Raw genomic sequence first — 20,342 nt, forward strand, 5'->3', positions numbered from 1 at the left:
ATTTTCCCACAGAATTATCTTTCTTAATTCAGTTCTAAACAGTTTACAATTTTAAATGTTTTTCGAATGTTAACTCATCCGTGGTAGATTTATCAAATATACACCACTATATTGATTTATGTCGTACTCTTAGAATGTGTATTTCAACTACGAAATATCTCCCATCCGGAATCACTTCCTGTAATGATACATTTCCGGAACGCCCAACTTCCTTTTCAGTTTTAGGTCCGGCAGTTTTAGCTTCGCTTCCGGCAAACGAACATTAAAGTGCTTAACGATTGTGATAACCGTTGAAATTCAATTTAGTTAAATCTGCTCTAACGGGTTTGAATTAAATTTAAACTAACAAAACAAATCGTTCTAAAACTAAAACATACCTTTTGGAATAGGGGGCGTTTATTGCAAAAAGGGCGATTGGTAGCGCTTATCGCAAAAAAGTCTTAAACTAGGGAGAGTTTAATTAAGTGAGGAAGCGCTTACTGGAACGAGGGCACTAAATTGAATCGATACGGTAAAAGAAAGGTTTCGGTCATTCCCAGCACACTTCAGCATATTTTTGGTCTCCTTTAACTTGCTCTCTTCTGTTCATTCTAGCTTATTATTAGCCCCTCTCCCCCTCCCCCATCTGCAGTGTACTGGTTAAGAGAACCCACGTTTGTCTACGAAGTCAATGAATTATCCTTGCTGACCGATTTCTTTCTTCTTATTCCCTGCATACTCGCCATTGCAGCAATATTGTGAGGAGAAATTTTATGTTGATCACGCGGCCCAAGTACTTTTCTCTGTAATTAACCAATCAAACTACAACAACAGTGGTTAGGTTTCGCTTAAACGTTCTTTATTTAAAATGAGGAAAACTCACATATATAACTTTCATAAAAAAATAACACTTACAAACGTGTTACAATTCTGATCTAGATGATACTTAAGGATATTCATCCAAAATAAAACAGTTATTTTGTAATATATTACTTTGTGTTTTATTTACTTCATGAACGTCATGAATTTTCACGCGATTACGAGTGACGATCACAAAATCACAACTCAATGCCAACTGAAAAAGCAATGTTTGTTTCTGTTAAATCACGGCTCATGGCATTATAACAGATCACATCTCGTGAGAAAAAAAAGAAAAAAAAACATTACGTCAAAAACAAAATACTAAACGTCAAATCACGACTCGCTAAAACTCAACCTCGTTCCCAAGGGTCTCTCTCTTCCTTACCCCAGAGCGAGGGGGGCAGGGAGAGAGAGACCCTGGGAACGAGGTTGGCGAAAACTCCCTTCAGCACCCCTCAAGAACGAGGTGGTGATCCAAAACTATCCTTGGATCACAGTCTTTCAAAAATCTCTGCTGTTCCGTTGTTACAGTTTCCAATGTTGTTGCAAATGTATTGGCAACACACTGTGACCATCCGATAGACATGCTCAGTCCAACAGTCCGATCGACTCGAACTTGATTGAGTCGATTGTCTATGAGAACGAGACCATCCACCACCAATCCAACGCCGACGCCGGGTTTTACATTTTGTGGTGTGGGTACAGCTCCGAGTTGTCGCGCACTTCAATTTAGGCTCGGGACATATCTGGTAGGCTAAATTAAGGTCCATGCCTCCAAGGCACAGTGCTTTACCGTTTAGACCACTCCCAATCTGCCTCCGCACTCGATTGGCTCTCTCTGTAAAACAAAACAAACAAACAAAACAAAAACGAAACAAACAAAGTAGGTCATGCAAACTTCTACCAAACAATTTTATGTATCCTTCTCCTTTTAAATTAATAACAACATATTGGTAAGGTATGATAATTTTGAAGTACAGTGGCAACCTCGTTCCCAGGACTTTTCCCTAGGTAATTTGGAACTGGCGTTCAAAATTACCAACGTAAAAGTCTTGGAAACGAGGTTGGTACAGTGGAGCCTGGTTAATCCGAACGCTATTTGCAACGGACCAACAACGCCTGGTCGTGTAAAAGGGGCATTTTTTGTAAATAAGAAAAAGAGCGACTGTGCTATTCGCGGGGTTTAAATAAAGAAGTCAAAGAATGCCAGTGATAATACAGATAGACCTTTTGATAAACAAAGTGGTCGAGAAGTTAAAGGTCAAAAGATGAAAATCTAAAAATAAGATGGTCAAGACTTCTAAAAATTTACCATGCTAGTGCACTGAAGTTATAAAACGGGTGTTATCATGAATTAAGCATGCAATAGGTTTTTGTCTCAAAATGGCCGGAAAAAGTCATCGGGGCATCTTTTTTTCGAATTCTGCTCCTGTGTAATTGGAACAATAGAGAAAAACTAAGTACTGTTTGCTCCGCCTACCAAGTCAAGATTCAATTCATAAAGCGATGAATGAATTAAACGTTGTAAGTTCTATCGCCTCACCTTTTGTTTGAATCTCTGTCACTTTCAGACTCTCCTGCGCCTCTCTCACGTGGTATATTGGATACTGTGCACAAAAATCTGCTAATTCATCACTGAGTACAGAACGATCAGTCACTTTACCGTCAATAATCCACGCAGTATCCACCCGTCTTGTCTCTGTAAAGACCATCTAATGAGCGTAAAATAGATTAGTGAAAACTTACATTTCTCTCAGGTTTAGTTAAATGGGCGTGCAGGCGTACGCGAGAGAAAATCAATTCATGCGCGCGCGTTCGCGTGCTCGAGAAAGGAGGGACATTTCGAGTTTTAACAGAACCACAATTAACAATTATTCCACGAGCGCGCGTTGGATATGAGATAGTAGCTATAACGATCTCCGTGTAGCGTCGAGTTGGCTAAAACGATCTCATATCCAACAAGAGCGAGTGGAATAATTGTTTTGTTAAAAACGCCTAAAGAATTGCAAATTTAAGCTCCCAAATTATTTTTGTTGACGTGTTTTGGCAACTATATTTGTGGTCAATGGTATATGAGCCCGTGTACCATTGCCTGTTAACCAATCAAAACGCAAGAATTGCAATATACCATTGCCAGTTTTTAATAATGAAATATATTTCGTGTCCTCACCTGCTTTGCCTTCTTAAGATCTCTCATCAGTTTCTCAGGTGTCGCTTGCTCGTTTATTAAAGGGAAGATATAGCAAATCCTGCTGTCTGGGAACCGCACCATGGTCAAATTCTGTGGTAGTTAGTATAAATAAATTTCTTTAAAAAGCGGCAATTCCTGACAGTAAAATTAGTCCATACATAGAGCGGTTTTCGCTTGAGTGTCGAAAGTAAATTGCGTTTGCGTTGGTTTTGCATTACTACGCTTAGTGGTTGGCTTAAAAATCTCGCGCCACTTTCTCAGCCAATCAGAAGTAAAACCAAAATCAATCGTGACTCGCTTGCGCACGTTTTCCCGCGCTTTCTGCCAGCTACATGTATTTGCTTCGAATTTTGATTGGTTCACTGGATTGTCTGTGTCCTTTGTGATTGGCCAGAGTAATTACTTTGGTTTTGGGTTTACGACACTCAATTGAAAACTGCTCTAATATCTAAGGTAAAAGGTTTATCTTGATGACGTTAAAAAGATAAAAGAACTTTACTTCTTTTAAAAGGAGAATCAATTAATTAATTAGTTAAAGGAGCTACTTTCAAATTGAAGAAAACCTCAAAATAATAGTTTTATAGCATAGAAAAACAACAAAGGAGTAATAAAAACGCAAAAGTAAACAAGGATGGTTTCAACTGACGAAGATTTAAACGGATTATGATCGACACACTTGAAAAAAACTTACCAATTTTTTCAAGATGGGTTCCCCTTAAAGAGTCTCTTTTCTGACTGTGTAACGATCTAGTGGCGCCCACGGTCATTTAGCCTGCGGCTTCGCCAAGCGCAACAGGATTCCAGCTGACTTTTAACCGTAGCGTAAACAAAAAGATCGGATAACATTTTAATCATGTAGAAAGGTCGAATTTGGCTCCTCTGCTCCCTGTGTGTTAAGCTGTGATGAAAAAATGATCTTCGGGTATAATTCCCCCTTGAGGAGCAAATCGATCACGAAATTATGTTTATACTTATTTATTTAATAAGACGTCATGCACATCTCATCCTGCCAAATGAAAACAAAGCATAAAGAAAAGTCTTTTCTACAGTGAAATAAACAAAACTTTATCAGGATTTGGAATCATAAACTACCTGAAAAATAGCTTTATAAAGCTCAGGAAAACATTGCATCTATATCAAACGAACAAAACCTTTTTTCAACGTGCTATCGGATGAAACAGAGAAGCTTTCAAGTGACTTGAAAACGAGCCAGCGCAATCGTCATTCATACTTGACTTGCCGTTCCCATCGAGTTCCTTGACAAACGCAACTTTTCCTTCACATGAAATTTCGAGTAAAATGATCGTAAATAAGAGGGAACTGAAATTAAATTATAAAACTCACATGTTTGAAATCATGTAAGGTATCACTTCGGTCCACTCCAGGATGAGCGGGAACTTCAAACAATTCTGTTTGCTTGTCTGGGTCAACCTCAATCTTCTCGTTGTATTCTTGCCCAGCCTCGCTGATGTGGACAGTAAAATCCACGACCTTGTCCTATAAAAAGGAAATTCAGTCTCAAATCCGCTCGGGTACTATGTTGTTTTTTACAGGAACGTTCTAGATTTTAAGGCGATTTGCCCAGCCCATGTTTACGTAAAGAAAATCGAGTTACATACCTCTTTTGAAGAATCTTTCCTTGGCTCGTCGCTTTTATGAACATGGTTACTTCCCAATGTAGAACTTAGCAAGACAAACATGACAAGGAGAACGTACGCCATTTGTGAGTGGAAAAGACAAGGCTGTTTAAAAACAATACAAATGAACCGTTACCGGCTCTTAGAGAAAATCGGAAGACTAGTTCACCGAACAAGCGAGGCGCGATATGGGTGTATTTACAACGAGGTCATCACATGATTAGAAACAAACACATCTCTTAACATTCCATTATTAACAAGTTGATTGGTCAATCATAGCCTGGTAAACCACAAACTTAGTAAGCCTTTCTGTTCTCATTGCACAGAGATACATTGCACCTGAACCCTTGAGACCAGCCTTTCTTAGGTTACCGCGTAGGTGGCCTAATGGTTAGCACGCTCGACTCCGAGTCGAACGGCCCGGGTTCAAGCCCTGGCCGGGCGCTGCGTAGTGTTCTTGGGCAACACACTTTACTCTCATAGTGCCTCTCTCCACCCAGGTGTATAAATGGGTACTGGTGAATTTACTGCTGGGGGTAGCCCTGCGATGGACTAGCATCCCATCCCGGGGGGGGAGTAGCAATACTCTTAGTCGCTGAATGCTACAGAAACCGGGATAAGCTCCGGCTGTATGGGCCACTTGACTCGGACACAGACTTTATCGTTTACCTTACCGTATACCTTTGAAGGCCAAAATGGGTCCAAAATGTTTTATCGCTTAAAAAGGAGTTTCACATGATCACCTTTAATTAAAAGAAAATCTATAGAAATCGAGTAAATATTGACAGAGAAATGGAGTGCGAGAAAATTTACCGAAAATGAAGTGTAATTTTTATTGAAAATATATTTTGGGCTTGAAAATGGGGTGGGGGCTTATATCCGAGGGAAGCTTCAGTATAAGCGGAATAAAAAGAAAACGTTTCAAAATGAGTTACAGTAGTGTTGATCGAAATAAGGTTTTCATTAGACTGGTTGTTAATTGAGTTTTAAAACGTCATAATAAATCGAATTCATTTGGAGCAAAATCAAAACTTAACAACACGAACCTATCCGAAACGCAACAAAATGGCAGCTAAGAGTTTTCTCGGAACGACTTTTTGCTAAAAGATAGATAATAATAAGATAATAAAAACCTTATTATTCTGCAATCGTTTCAAATTTTCTGTTTGAAAAAGTACAGTGTTCTGTCAGAAAGCTTAGTACAGTCGAAGCTGCTCTCTTAACGGACACTCCCGTAAGCAGACAGCTCTACTTACGGCCACCTTGTTTGAAACCCCGTTTTAACTCCCATACAAACTCTGTATTTTTACATTCTCGTAAGCGGACATTCCCGTAAGCGGCCGCGGACACTTTTAACTTGGTTTTAAGCTCCCGTAAGCGGACACCCTAAAGAAAATCCTTTTAGCAACCTCTGTATCTTGTTTTTTATCAATCAACATCACATTGCCGTTTGTCACAATGATTTTATAGTAATTACAGTACAATATTTCAGTGTTTGTTTGTCGTCATCCACGTCCGTCTGGTTATTGTTAGCTGTGTAGACTCCCGTAAGCGGCCATCTTTCCCCTACACCTCTAGTGGCCGCTTACGAGAACCATTCTTGGCCAGCTCCAGTTACGGACAAGTTTTTTGCGTCCCGAGGGTGTCCGCTTACGAGAGCTTCGACTGTATTAAGGAAACAAGGACAACTATATAGGGGCTAAAATCGGATTATGTTTTTGTCTCTAGGTAGCCTGCGTAGCTGGCGGGATTCGAGTGCTAGTGCTTGCTTTGAGACGGGCCGGCGAACGGCAAAGAGAGGGAACCGCGGAGCCGCAAGGAATTTGGAGCGAGCCTTCTAGGTAGATGGGTGTATAACCGGGGGATTTATACGGTAATCGAATATTTTAAATCGCTTGAGGTTCTGCTCACGTGCAGGCGTAATTGTACGTGCTCTACTTGATTAGCAGAAAAGGTCACTACAGTGCGAGCTCTAAAAAATGCAATCTGAAGCGTTCATCTTGTTTATAAGGCAAGTGAAAACATATGATACTTTGATACTTAAAAAGTAATTAAAATCTAATACTTTTGCCTCTGATCAAGGTTATTCAAGGATATAGTTCTTTAACCCTTAAATTACCACGCTTCTGGGATTTTTTCAGCAGTTTTCTGGGCTTAGGCAATCTTTTGAATTTCGTGTTTGCATATAAGAAGCTTAAGTAATTAATATGTGCTGTTTCAAAACACTGATGGCTCAAACTTTTATTGTGACGTCAGTATTCAGCCGTTGCTTCTTTGATAAGCAAGCACACGGGCTCGAATCTGGCAAAATTTTCGTTTATAAGTGTTTTTCCGAGTCATTTTCCACTGCAGAAGCCCCCAGGCTGGCATCATTAAGCTAGAATGGTGGGTAGAGGCAAACTTCTGAAAGAAACCAGAGGTGAGAGATGATTTGACGATGATTGGAACGCCAAAAACATTTGTATCGGAACATGGAGGTTCATGAATGAAATTGTCTCTCTGGCCGTTCTGTGGATGGATTCCGAGACCTGCCAAGGCAATTTGGACAACTTTTGACTTCCAAAGAATGCAGTCGGTGCAGTATTTTGCCGGTAGGATTGGGTGGCTCGACACTTATAAAAAATCTATGAAATAGAGGTAGGTGGACTTGCATTTCGCCGACAAGACAGTTTTACCCAGGCATTCCTTTCGGTCACCAATAAGGAAATTGCAGGTTTGCAAGCATTGCTCTAATCGAATGGTAATTGCTCAGTCTGCTGAAAGATTGATGAGAATTTTTCTTGGTGAACAGAAAGAAATAGGCTTGAAGTTTGCTGCAAATGTACACTTTTGGATTCAGAAATACTTTTTCATTAAACAAAATTGGAGGCAAAGATGTATGTTTTTTGTTGTTGTCCTATGGAGTAAAAAACGGGCATTTTCGGATTTGCTGCAGAAAAACAGCCATATACAACGGAAATCTAGAGCTGTAGTCAGTTAGTTGGCTTTAAAAACTATGAAAATAATCACTTTACCAGAACAAGCGATCATCACTATCATGTGCCCAGATATGCGAAGGCTGCAGATTTTGTAATCACTGCTGGTATTTTCTACGCAAATATGCGTTGTTGGTAGTTTAAGGGTTAATTAATTTCTTAGATATTTTTTAGATTTTTAGCGCTTTTGAACGCAAAGGAAAAACACTATAAAATGCATCATCATCATCATCATTATCTTTATTATTATTGTTGTTTTTATTATTTTTTTCATCAAACGCACAATGTAACCATTATGTTTCCTTTGCATTTTTAATCGCTCATTCCAATTTTAAGCGCTTCTCAGCTTTTATTCATTTTCTATATAACATATTTTGCTTTTCATTTTAACAACTGTATCATAGAACCGTTTATTGTAAATAGTTTTGCGTTATAGATAATGATTAGTTAAAGACCATTTTTATTTGTAATTTTTATTCATAAGCTTTTATATGTTTTTGACCATTGTAGTTTTAACATTTTTAAACTTGGTATTTTTACCTTTTTAAATTTTTAATTCTTACAGGACCCCTAAGATAACAGTACTCTCAAGTACTGATGGGTTAATGTTAATCCTGTTAATAGTAATAATAATAATTTTTTAATTCTTTTATTGTACATAGGTCATTTTTATGAGTACTGAATAAAGTTTATAGTATATTTTTTTAAAAATATTATTATATTATTATTTCTCTATCCCTTTGGTGATGGGTTCCTATCTTCTCACTTCGTGCATACTTGACATTGAAGCGATATTGTGAGGAGAAATTTGTAGTTGATCACGCAGCCCAAGTGATTTTCATAACAATCAAACTACAGCAGCCGTGTTCAAGTTTTGCTAAACATTCTTTATTCAGTGAAAATAAGGAAAACGTACATATATAACTTTGATATAAAAATCCCACTTATAAACGAGTTACAGTTCTGATAAAGATAATTCTTAAGGATATTCATGCAAAATAAAACACTTATAAGTTCATGATCTTTCAAGACAGAGACAGCCACGAAATCACAATTCCATGCTTATTGAAAACTAAATGTTTGTTTTATGCATAATTATTTAATCACGGCGTATGGCTACCTTATTACATGAAATTTTCGCGACACGTACACTTAAATTTCGCGATTTTGCGAAAATTTTGTACTTTGATCAATCTAATTTCGCGTTTTTGAGTGAGACACAATTTACATTTTCTTGGCAATATATTTTGACATGCCTTTGAATTATATAAAACGACTTCATCAAAGGAACAATAACGTCAAAATTAACAAAAACGCAGGGGGGGGGACTTAATCTCGGTAATAGCAACAACAGAGCAGTTCTCAAATGTCTACAAGTGAGTCAATTGACGACAACATCCATTTACATTGATTACTGACATATGCGAGTCACTTAATATTCGCGTCATGTTATGTTCGCGACACTTATTGTTCGCGTCACTTAATTTCGCGATTTTTTTTAGAATCGCGAAATTCGCGAAATTACTGAGTGTGGCGAAAATTTCATGTAATAAGGTATATAGCAAGATCATACTTGCGAGGAAGAAAAACAAGAAAAAAACCTTATCATTTCAAGTGTTTTTATTACGTCAAAACAGAATACGTCAAATCACGGCTAAAGAGAACTCTTTTCCCACCTTTAAAGACCTAATATCATCCTTCGAGCCCATTCCGAGACCTCTGCTGTTCTGTTGTTGGAGTTGGAAGGGTTGTTTGCAATGTTGTTGCAAATATATTTGCAGCACACCGTGATCAGTCTAGTGAAGTGCTCATTTAAACAACCTGACTGACGATATAAACTGAATGGTATACGCTGGCGCCCGTGCCGGGTTTCACATTTAGGGGACTTGGAACAGCTCATATTTGTCTCGCAGTCCAATGTGGGCTCGGGACATATTTGGTAGGCTGCATCGAGGTCCATTCCCCCTTGGCACAGTGCTGTACCGTTTAGACCATTCCCAGTCTGCCTCCGCACTCGGTTTGCTCTCTCTGCAAAACAACCAAAATAGGTCAAGCATAATCTACAATAAGAAAATACCGTGTACGACGCTCAGAAAATGACTACCTTCGTAACTTTCGGATTTAGCACTGAAACCTTACGTTACTTTTGGAGGATCGCATCTTTAGGGGTCCGGGTCGTTATACCGCCATTCGGGTAGCGAAAACGTGAAATTATCGTCATCCAGAGTCGAATTTTTTTTGAGAACGCTAGCTACGTATACTTCGAAGAGGTTCTTTCCTTTGGGAATTTACTAACAACCCTTTTAATTTTATCGCTAGTTCGGATTGTCGCTAATTTATAACATGAATTTATAAAGGCGGCTTTTCCCTTTGATCTTATCAAAGACTACTTTTCCGAACCGGTGTGAAGATTCCAGGTTAGAGTAGGGATGTTAAAAAAGTGAAGATTGTAAGCTCTATCGCCTCACCTTCTATATGAATCCCTGTCACTTTCAGAGTCTCCTGCGCCTCTCTCACGTGGTATATCGGATACTGTGCACAAAAATCTGCTAATTCATCACTGAGTACAGAACGATCAGTCACTGCACCGTCAATAATCCACGCAGTATCAACCCGCCTGGTCTCTCTAATAACCATCTGATGAGCGTAAAATAAATTGGTATGAGCTTACAAAGACTACGAACAGTTTTCTCAGCGTCAGTCGCGCGGGAAACTGGTGACCGCGCGAGAAAATCAGTTCACGCGTGGAATCGCGACGCGCGAGAACGAGAATGGCTTGGAGAATGGCTTTGCTTTAAGTCTCATTTTTGTTTTCGCGCTCGCGTGTCGCGTTTTCTCGCGCCACACACTCCCACCCAGAGACTAACCCACTCCCCGGGGGAACGGGGGAAGCTGTGGTTAACGCTTACAAATGTAGAAATAGCCTTTGCCAAGATCTGCAGAACAAAGGAAAGGGAGTATGAGTTTGTTTGACTTGTTAGAAATCCTCCGTCGGATTGCCAAACCGAGTTTTCTCAGAATGCCAGATTCTTGCCAGGGGTAGCTAAATGAGAAAGGAAGAACCTTTTAAGTTTTTTTTTTTGCAGCACCATAATGAAATAGATTTTGTGTTCTCACCTGTTTAGCCTTCTTAAGATCTCTCATCAGTTTCTCAGGTGTCGATTGTTCGTTCATCAGAGGGAAAATGTAGCACATTTTACTGTCTGGGAATCGCAGCATGGTCAAATTCTGTGGTAATAGGTGTAAACAAATTGCGTATAAGAGCGGCGAATTACCCCTGGCTGACTGACTGACTGACTGGCTGACTGACTGACTGGCTGGCTGTCTGACTGGCTGACTGGCTGACTGGCTGACTGGCTGACTGGCTGACTGGCTGACTGACTGACTGACTGACTGGCTGACTGGCTGACTGACTGACTGACCGACTGACTGACTGACTGAATGACTGACTGACTGGCTAGCTGGCTGGCTGACTGACTGGCTGACTGGCTGACTGGCTGACTGGCTGACTGGCTGGCTGGCTGAATGACTAAATGACTAAATGATTGACTGATAACTGAATGAAAGAACAAACGAAAGAACGAACGAACAAATAAATGAATGACCTAACTTTCTAACGATTCCTTCGCAGAAAAATCCGTCGAATGAAAAGACCACCCTGAAAAAAGATGGAGATAAGAGAGAAAGTCGAATTATTTAAATGACTTACTTGTTTGAAATCATGTAAGGTATCACTGCGGTCAACTCCAGGATGCGCGGGAACTTGAAACAATTCTGTTTGCTTGTCTGGATCAACCTCAATCTTCTCGTTGTATTCTCGCCCGGCCTCGCGGATGTGGACAGTGAAATCCACGACATTGTTCTATAAGAAAGACAATTTATTTTCAAATCCGCTCGGGTTCTGCAATGTTTTTACAAGAACGTTCTAAATTTCTTGGCAATTTATCCATCCCATGTTTCAGTAAAGAAATCGCTTCTTTCGCTTAAAGGGACTGTGTCGCGAATTTTAGCCAAATTTTAGGCAAGGGAAAATGACCAACAAGTTCAGTAAAATATAAAAATAACCCTGTTGAAACAGGGAAGGGACATTTAAAAAACAGACCAAATACAAAAGAAGGTACGGATGGCCATAAGTGACGAAGATTGAAACGGATTGCGGTGTGAGTTTTTGAAATATTCTCAGTTGGGCTGAACAGTTTTCAAAGTTAATCTTGTTTGCTTGTAACTTTAAATTTTAACCCCCGGAAGACAAATTTGGTTTTAATGCAGCTATGGTTTTGTTATTTAGATCCATAGAAGTAATCCCTATGCAAACATTAGGATCATAGCGAGTATTTTGTTGGCAAAACTAAATCAGTAAAATAAACTTCACTCAGCCATGACAAAGTCCCAGGCCCACTCATAAGGTTAACTTGTGGCAAGTCTAACCATGACCCAGATACAAGGCCTAGATACACACCTCTTTAGATGAAGAATCTTTCCTTGGCTCGTCGCTTTTATGACTGGCCCGGTTACCAGATGTAAAACTTAGCAAGACAAAGATGACGAGAAAAACGTACGCCATTTGGGAGTGGGAAGATTTAGTCTGTCTATTTAAAAACAAGACACAACAGAAATGCGAACGTAGTCAATCAAACTAAAAAAAACATGATTAGTTCATCTGGAACAGCAGTAAGTTCTTCGTCAGAGTACCTTTAAGAAATGTAGCTAAAAATGCTTTAAGAATGTCTGTCTCAGAAACCCAGGCAATATTAAAAAATGTCGGAAGAAGGGGGTCGGCCGATCTCCACCATATTTATGTTGCATAGAGGTCTTACGCAACTCGTAACCATGGTAACAATTTTTGATTGATTGGCTTTATTGTTTACAAGAACAGACCACCCCCCCAAAAATTGCCCAAATGGCGTGACAAAAGTTGTGATTTTAGGTCAACTTCAGCAGCGTGTATCTCTGGATATATTTAAGCAACAGATTCAATTTCACGTCAGCGTAACACTTGTCCTTTGGTAGTTTAAATGCATACTAAATTAAATGTTTTCTGTACATCGTTCACGATCTGCATGCAAACTTAGAAGCCATACTTCGCAACATTTTCAAAAATCGCAAAACTAGGCATTTTAAAATTACAGTTTCTCCAGGGTCCGGGAAGATACAGATATAAACCTAACTGCAATTTACTCACCGAAGATAGGAAAACATTTTAGGCCAGTGTTGAAATTGGACCAGCGAATTTAATTTTTTTTTAACGGTTCACTGTTTTACCGCTTCGGCTGATGTCATTTTCCAAGGCCACTACGGCTCCCTTTGAAGCTGTCGATCTCATTCCCCGGATTTCGCCGTTTAAGCGCCTCCGACAGGTGTAAAAACCTTAACGCTGTGGCTTCTTGTCATATTATTTATGGTTTCGCTGTAAATGTTCCTCGTTTCAAGCGAGCGCCAAGGAAACATTATGCCAGAGATTGCGTGACAGGAGTGGAATACGCAGTTTTCAGGGAGGCCATCGAACCAAAGCAAACTTTTCCACGTTGATTAACAGACTGATAGCTTTTTCCTTCAATACTTGATCCTGGTCCAGAAAGGCTTTTAACTATCCCAATGTGGATTGAACTGGTCTTAATAAAGCTCGCCACAAGTGATCACAAGTAGACAACAGACTCGTGGAAACATCGCTGATGTCTGTAGGTTTGTAAAACGTTCCGATATCCCGCTGATATATGCCATCTTGAAGCTTAGTTGCGATCGGTTTATTCGTCAGACAAGGCCATGGATACAAGTTGCGGAGGCGGATATTATTTGCTTTCAGCTACGTATTGGCAAGATTTTGCACAGGGCACAGAGGAGTCAAGTTTGTCCGCAATTCAAAATCTCTACCGTGCAAAACGACCTTCAAAAGCTTTTCAAAGCGATCGTGTGAGCCGTACGTGATACAACGCCGTCATGCGATACTTGTTTGCAGATCGTCTGGTGATATCGTATTCTGACAATGGTCGCCTGGGGCGAAAAAATCGTCGCCCGAAGGGCGACGAATTTTTTCGGAAAGCGAAGCTTTCCGACGAGGCACGAAGTGCCGAGAAGAAAAAGAGACAAGGGACGAAACATTATACCACGTGATCGGCTCGATGTCACCCGAAGCATACTGGTGGCGGAAACGGAAGTCGTGTGTAGATCCATGCTGTGACAGCTGAAATCAACCGTTACTAATCCGAAATTCAAAACAACAACTGATCTTTCGACCGGCGGTAAGATTCAAAATATGAATAGTGCTCTCCGAGAAAAGCGAAATTTACCAAACGAGGAACAACGAAATCCGAAGAAATTGAATGTGGAAAACAATGTTTTCTCTTCAAAGTGGTAAGTTACTTGTGAAACACATTACGGTATTGCAACATCACATGTCTCGTGACGCATTTCCGCCACCAGTATCCTCCGGTCCACATTGTACGAAAACGAATTTTTAACTGCCTAAAACTCGTCCCCCGAAATACAGCTTAAACGACTTGTTTGAAGATTTTCTTACAGCGTATGGGGAGACAATCCTAGTCTTAAACCATATGTTAAAAATGAGATCGTTTCGTTTGATTTTTAGCGAGTAACGAGGGATCGGAATTTCGCCTCAAATCTCTTTCGTCCCTTGCTCTTTTTCTTACTGCTGGTCTCTCTGGTAACGCCCACAAACATTGATGTCTGCGGATGTCGCATGAGGGTATGAATACGATATCACCAGACCAGACAATCTGTAAACAAGTATCGCATGACGGCGTTGTATCACGTACGGCTCACACAGCTTTTGAAGGTCGTTTTGCACGGTAGAGATTTTAAATTGCGGACAAACTTGACTCCTCTGTGCCCTGTGGATTTTGTCATTCAGATGAAAACCTGATAAATCATAGCGCTTAGTAACCTGGCATGGATTTAAGAAATTGACGGGCATGGACTACCGGAATACCCCTGAAATCCGTGGAACGAGCGATCACGGAATTGAATGAGTTGGATTGCTTTCATTCCAAAACAAACAATTATTTAATACATTCGAACTTTAGTTCTTTTTTCTCGTTAGAAACAATTTCGTTAGTGTAAGTTGCAACCAATGACGTTTTCGATCAGTGTGATTCACCACGTTTCAGTGTGCAATATTATTAATGAGTATTTCTTTTCTACTTGGCTTGCTAGAACTGCAGGTTTCAGCGGGATAATTAATTTTTACACAAACTTTATTTTGCAAAGACAGTAAATAAAACTAGGGTTAATTAGTTAGGGTTAATAGTTAAAACATATTGCATGACAAATAAAAACCATAGTAGCAACAATAACGAATATATGTTCCACATAATAAAGTGGTTTGGTAGACATGGTGGTATGCACATCACATGTATCCTGATATGTCGACGGCTAATTATTGTCTTGGAAATACCAGTGAAAAGATATTTTTACTCTTCCCTTTATGGCCTTTTATGGCGCTTCACGCGACGACGGACTATGTGAAAAAAAACAGGGTAAGTAGTATTTCTTTGTCGACACTATGGAAATCGAACAGGCGATATGCTATATGACAAAGTATCAATTCTATATTGCATTTCTGTTCTCTTTTCAGCCATTTGGAGTCATTTGTCCATTTGTTCAATTTCCATGAAAACTTCTTTCTTTTCTTAATTTCTTTTTTTTATGAATTAAATTAAAAGATACTAACATTCTCCATTGCACGCTTTCTGTGATCTGCGTGTTTGAGCCTGCAGGTCTTACATATAGCTGAAAAAAATAACCAAACAAAAAAGTATAAATACAATACAGCACTTTTCATCGTGCCTTTGTTAATGTCACGCCCTTTCCCTCAGATCCTATGCCCGGGAATAATTAGTCCAGTCCCTGAACTCTCTCTTTCGCGCGCGCTTTATAGGGGGTAAACTCAGGGGTTGAACTCAGGGGTTGAACCCAGGGGTTGAATCCAGGTGCGAGAAGAGAGAGTCCAGGATAACTTGCATGCGCATGCGCCAGTTTTTTCCCCGAAATCGGGATAAAACCGTATTTGGCAGCACTTGTGAAAACGCGCGCGCACAGATGACGAGTACAACTACGCGATCGTGTACTAAAGCGGAATCACCGGAATAACTTTAAAAAAGCCTAGCTTTCCAGTCAGTGTCTACTAAAAGCTAACGGCCAAAACACACTTCACTATCCGTCAACTATTCCTAGTATTTTGTAGCCGTTTGTTGAATTGGTTTTGGGTGCAATTGTGCACATTTTTTTCTTGCATTTATTCGCGCGCTTGGTCGCGTAGTTGAATTCGTCATTTGAGCGAGCATTTTAAACTTACGGCTCGCCTCCCAAAAACGCCACACTCATACGCATACGCAAGTTATCCTGGACTCCAATCTCGTCCCCAGAGGCCGCGATCCTTCTGGTTTGCGCCAGGGATCGGGGCCTATGGGGTATTCTGAAAACCCGCCCCAAAGGCGTCTGAATCTGATTGACTGTTGAAAAACTTGTTCGTTTCACCACAATCTCCGGCGCATGCGCACAATCAAACCGAAACCAGGATTTCTTGGTTCCGGTTTGGATTCGTCCAGAGCCGTTAAGTTTCTTGACCGCTGGTCTAGGGGAGCGCAGGCTCTTGGGACGAGATTGCCTGGATTCTCTTTGCGCGCCCTGGTTCAACTCCTATAAAGGGCGCGCGAAAGAGAGAGTTCAGGGACTGGACTAGGGGGTAATTTGTCCAGGTTTAAAACAAAGGTAATGAGAAAAGCGAGTTCCCAGGGTATACATTTTCCCGCTACATTACTTTCTACTCGCGCAACATATAAACCCAGGCAGGAAAAATAGCAACAATTCGCTGTCGACCAATCCCTCCGTATCCAGAGTTAAGTTTGCAGCTTTCTCGGATTACCTTTTGAAATTAATGATCCCATAAGTGAGCAAAGCAATTTAAATCCTTTTTATTATTTTAACAAAGCCATATTGATAGCAGTAAAGTGGTTACCCTGCAAAAAATGCTCTCAATTGACTTCCTCAAAAACAAAACTAAAAAAACACTTTTGTTTAGTCTCAAAATTTAAGGAGGGGTGTTTTTTACTAACCTTCTCCAATCGGTATTACGGCATCGTACATCCAGTACATTTCTTCAGACAGTTGCTTCGTTATGCGCCGAGGTTTTCCAGTGCATATTGTTCTTGAGCGTCTCTTTTGGTGCAGGGGATAGCGACACGTGACGGCTTTACCCCCTGGCCAGTTTTAATACTGTCAAAAGTTTCCTATGCCGTGGACATATTGTCATTTGTTCTATCTCTTGGTCGCTCAACGCAAACAGGCCAGCTCTATTTAAGATGAGGTCCACTTCCGAAACACATCATCCGCATCTGGAGTGAGACGAGTCAACCAAAATGGAAATAGAGCAAGCCATTTCATTACTTCTCTATCTTCCCTAAAGCGAAATTGACTTTTGTTTTTGTTTCTCGTTACGTGGGTAACATATTAATCAAATTAATGAAACAGAGCGGCGAAATTCGCAGTGTAAAACATTCCGCTGAAGAATTTCAAACAAAAACTGTTTGCGTGCTTGGTTAGTTGACCTGCAATGGGATATAATCGAATTTTTTATCTCGAACTTTCAAGTGCTGTATTAGGGACGAACGTTAACTTTTATAATTGCATTTCTTTTGTAAATACTGAACAACTGCTTGCGTGGCGCAAAAATAAAAGCACTGGTTTTCTAAGAATAAGTTTATGTCATCATGGGGATTGTCGGAATTCAAAGCGGCCTTTTATGTTAATGAACAGCAGAAAGCCACAATTATTCTACAAACTTTAAGGTGAACATTTTCAGTGAAGATATTTCTAAGAAAAATATCTTTTTCAATTGTTAATACCTGCACTTTGTTTGTTTTACCTTCCTTGAAGCCAGACAAAACGTCTTGTTCCCACGATGAAATATACATACTTTTCTAGTTGGAAATAATTGAATTAGCACTGATATCACGAAAGCTCAAAGCATTACTTTATGGCGAAGAAACCTATTCCCTTTCCCTCGTGGAGGTTTAGCGTCTTTCAAGGAATTAGGTCGGTTTAATATTAGGAAACATATCAGTTCACATAGACGGTAACTGTTACAAAAAACTAATTTTTTAATTGTTTTCTTTCTGAGGATAACATGTCCTTAGTAGAACTGATATAATTCATAAAAAAATTAGGGTAGCAGTAAAGTCTTTGCTCGAAAGCTGGGTATCGATGTGTAAGACACTAACTCGATCGTGCCGAGACTTTGTACAAAAAAAATCATAGGGTTCTTCATAAAGCTTCATAATGAAAGGTTTGTTTGCAAATTGACAGTGATGAATGGCGAGCGAATCAAAACGGAAGGGAAAATAATTGAGATGAACTATAAATCATAAAATCCTGCAAAACACATCTCGTTGTCCACCGTCCCCTCACCCCCCCCCCCTCACCCCCCCCCCCCCACCCCTTCCTCCCACCCGACAATCTCGCTAGCCTCTGCATCACTGTTGCCGTATCAGGCCAGTTCAGCCGCATGAATTCGTGGTGAATCCAAGCTTCCGTGAAAACTTTGCCAATGGGTAAGCACATTTCATCCACTTCTTTATACAAATCTGTTCCATGGATCGAAATTTTCCGACGTATTAACGGACTAAAACCAAGCTTCAAAGGGGCGAAACTTAGTTGAAATGTCCAAACATTTTACTGACTGATTTAACAAACGTGTGCGGCCGTCTGAAGGGAAGATTCGACCATGTTGTTTTATCCGTTGTGTACTGGATTTGGGACTCATCTTTGGGATGTCAGAAAGCTGTTTTTCAATAAGGAGCACGTATTCAAGGAGAAGATGTCGACAATGTTTCTTTGGTTTTAAGGCCGAACTGTCAGAAAGCTACGTGTTCAATTTCTGTCACGCAATCTCTGGCATAACATTCCCTTCGCTCTCGCTTAAAACGAATACTTTGCAGCCAAATCAAGGATAATATGACAAGAAACCAAAGCATTTTGTTTTCTACACCTGTCGGAGGCGTTTAAACGGCGAAATCCGGATAATCAGATCGACAGCAGCAAGGGAGCCGTACACTGTATAGCACTGGCCTTGAAAATGAAATGAGCCAAAGCGGTGAAACAGTGAACCGTTAAAAAATTTAAATTCGCTGGTCCAATTTCAACACTGGCCTAAAATGTTTTCCTATCTTTGGTGAGTAAATTGCAGTTAGGTTTATATCTGTATCTTCCCGGACCCTGGAGAAACTGTAATTTTAAAATGCCTAGTTTTGCGACTTTTGAAAATGTCGGGAAGCATGCCTTCTTAGTTTGCATGCAGATCGTGAATGATATACAGAGAAGATTTGTTCTAGTATGCATTTCAACAACCAAAGGACAAGTGTTATGTTGATGTAAATTGGAGTCTGTTGCTTGAATAAATCTAGAGATATACGCTGCTAAAGTTGACCTAAAATCACAACTTTTGTCACGCCACTGGGGCAATTTTTGGGGGGGTGGTCTGTTCTCGAAAACAATAAAGTCAATCAATCAAAAAATGTTACCATGGTTACTAGTTAGGTAAGGCCTCCATACCGTATAAATATGGTGGAGATCGGCCGACCCCCTTCTTCCGGCCGCTGCCTGGATCTCTGAGTCACAAGCTCTTAAAAAACAAAGCTTAAAGGGACGCTGTCTCCAGTTTCACTTAAAAAACTTCAAGAGTCAAAAGACATATGGAAACTACGAATAGTGGTCCAATTTTGTTAAAAATCACCATGCAAGTCTCCTAAAGCGATAAAGATGTGATATTATTGTGATGCAATTAGAAAATTAAGATTTCAACTTGAAAATATAAGGCTGATTTTTTCAAGTTTTGTCTTTGTGGCTGACTGGAAAAACACCTAAAAATTATTATGGCTCCCTTCTTCCTTCAACAACAATTTGCTTTATATCTCCATCTTGATGCACTAGGTGCATTAAGTGCAAGAAGACCTATTCGCCAATTCTAGTACTTTTTATCCGAAAAGCATTAAAATCTTCCTGACAGTGTCCCTTTTAACCTGAAAAGCTAAGGAAACTTAATTTTTGGAGCTCGATGGCCGATTAAAGTTCCAGAACCTGCAGAATCACTAAATATAACTGACTACAATGGAACTGACACTTACCTGCTCTAAGAGACTTGAAAGACTTGTTCACTCAGCAAACAGAACACTTGTGTCAAAGCACGATGTTGTGGGAATATTTATATCGACGTTATCAGAACAGCCTAATTAATATCATCCTGTTTTTTCAACAAGTCAACTGATTAATCTGGTACAAACATTCATTACACCTGCGACACTATGTCTACCTTCCAAAATTCTTCCTCTCAAAGCACAGTAGGGAAGGAAGATTCTGCCCTCATGTCGGCTGACTATTCACAGCGGTGTGATCTAAAAAATACTTTGGTAATTTCCCATAATTGTATCGGAACTCCAGAATGCGCGCCAGTAATCTAAAGCTTTTATCCTGTTTACTAGGTGAATGAAATCATGTGATATTTTGCTGACTAAATGAAAGAAATTAATTTATCTCTGAAAGGGGCGGGGTGCTCGTCGTCTCGCTTAGGGGTGAAATTTCGGATTTTGGTCTCATTTAGGGTGTTCTGGGCAAAACACCAATATTTTTAGCCGTCAAGGTCTCGTTGAAGGGTTGCACACGAGGACATATACAAATATAAATTCTATT

At 39.9% G+C, this 20,342-nt stretch overlaps 2 protein-coding genes across 3 annotated transcripts; both read right to left on the reverse strand.

The window, feature by feature from the left end:
• Positions 1-1,004: 1,004 nt before the first annotated feature.
• Positions 1,005-4,871, reverse strand: LOC144639495 (uncharacterized). Of its 2 annotated transcripts, none has more exons than XM_078498791.1 (5): positions 4,651-4,871; positions 4,376-4,528; positions 3,011-3,121; positions 2,384-2,552; positions 1,005-1,678 (listed from the first exon to the last, which is right to left on the reverse strand). In XM_078498791.1, the coding sequence occupies exons 1-5, from the start codon at positions 4,750-4,752 to the stop codon at positions 1,332-1,334; spliced, it is 882 nt and encodes a 293-aa protein (XP_078354917.1). In that variant the 5' UTR covers positions 4,753-4,871; the 3' UTR covers positions 1,005-1,331. The 2 variants fall into 2 exon arrangements, with proteins under 2 accessions (XP_078354917.1, XP_078354918.1); XM_078498792.1 differs by having other exon boundaries at positions 4,647-4,858.
• Positions 4,872-8,509: 3,638 nt separating this feature from the next.
• On the reverse strand, positions 8,510-19,896 carry LOC144639497 (uncharacterized). The gene is made up of 6 exons (XM_078498795.1): positions 19,781-19,896; positions 12,103-12,232; positions 11,353-11,505; positions 10,761-10,871; positions 10,112-10,280; positions 8,510-9,671 (listed from the first exon to the last, which is right to left on the reverse strand). Exons 2-6 carry the CDS (start codon positions 12,205-12,207, stop codon positions 9,322-9,324), a joined length of 888 nt encoding a protein of 295 aa, XP_078354921.1. The 5' UTR covers positions 12,208-12,232; positions 19,781-19,896; the 3' UTR covers positions 8,510-9,321.
• Positions 19,897-20,342: the final 446 nt, after the last annotated feature.

The sequence above is a fragment of the Oculina patagonica genome, unplaced genomic scaffold, assembly GCF_052425735.1.
Source record: "Oculina patagonica isolate OP01 unplaced genomic scaffold, crgOcupat unplaced10, whole genome shotgun sequence".
Classification (NCBI taxonomy): domain Eukaryota; kingdom Metazoa; phylum Cnidaria; class Anthozoa; order Scleractinia; family Oculinidae; genus Oculina; species Oculina patagonica.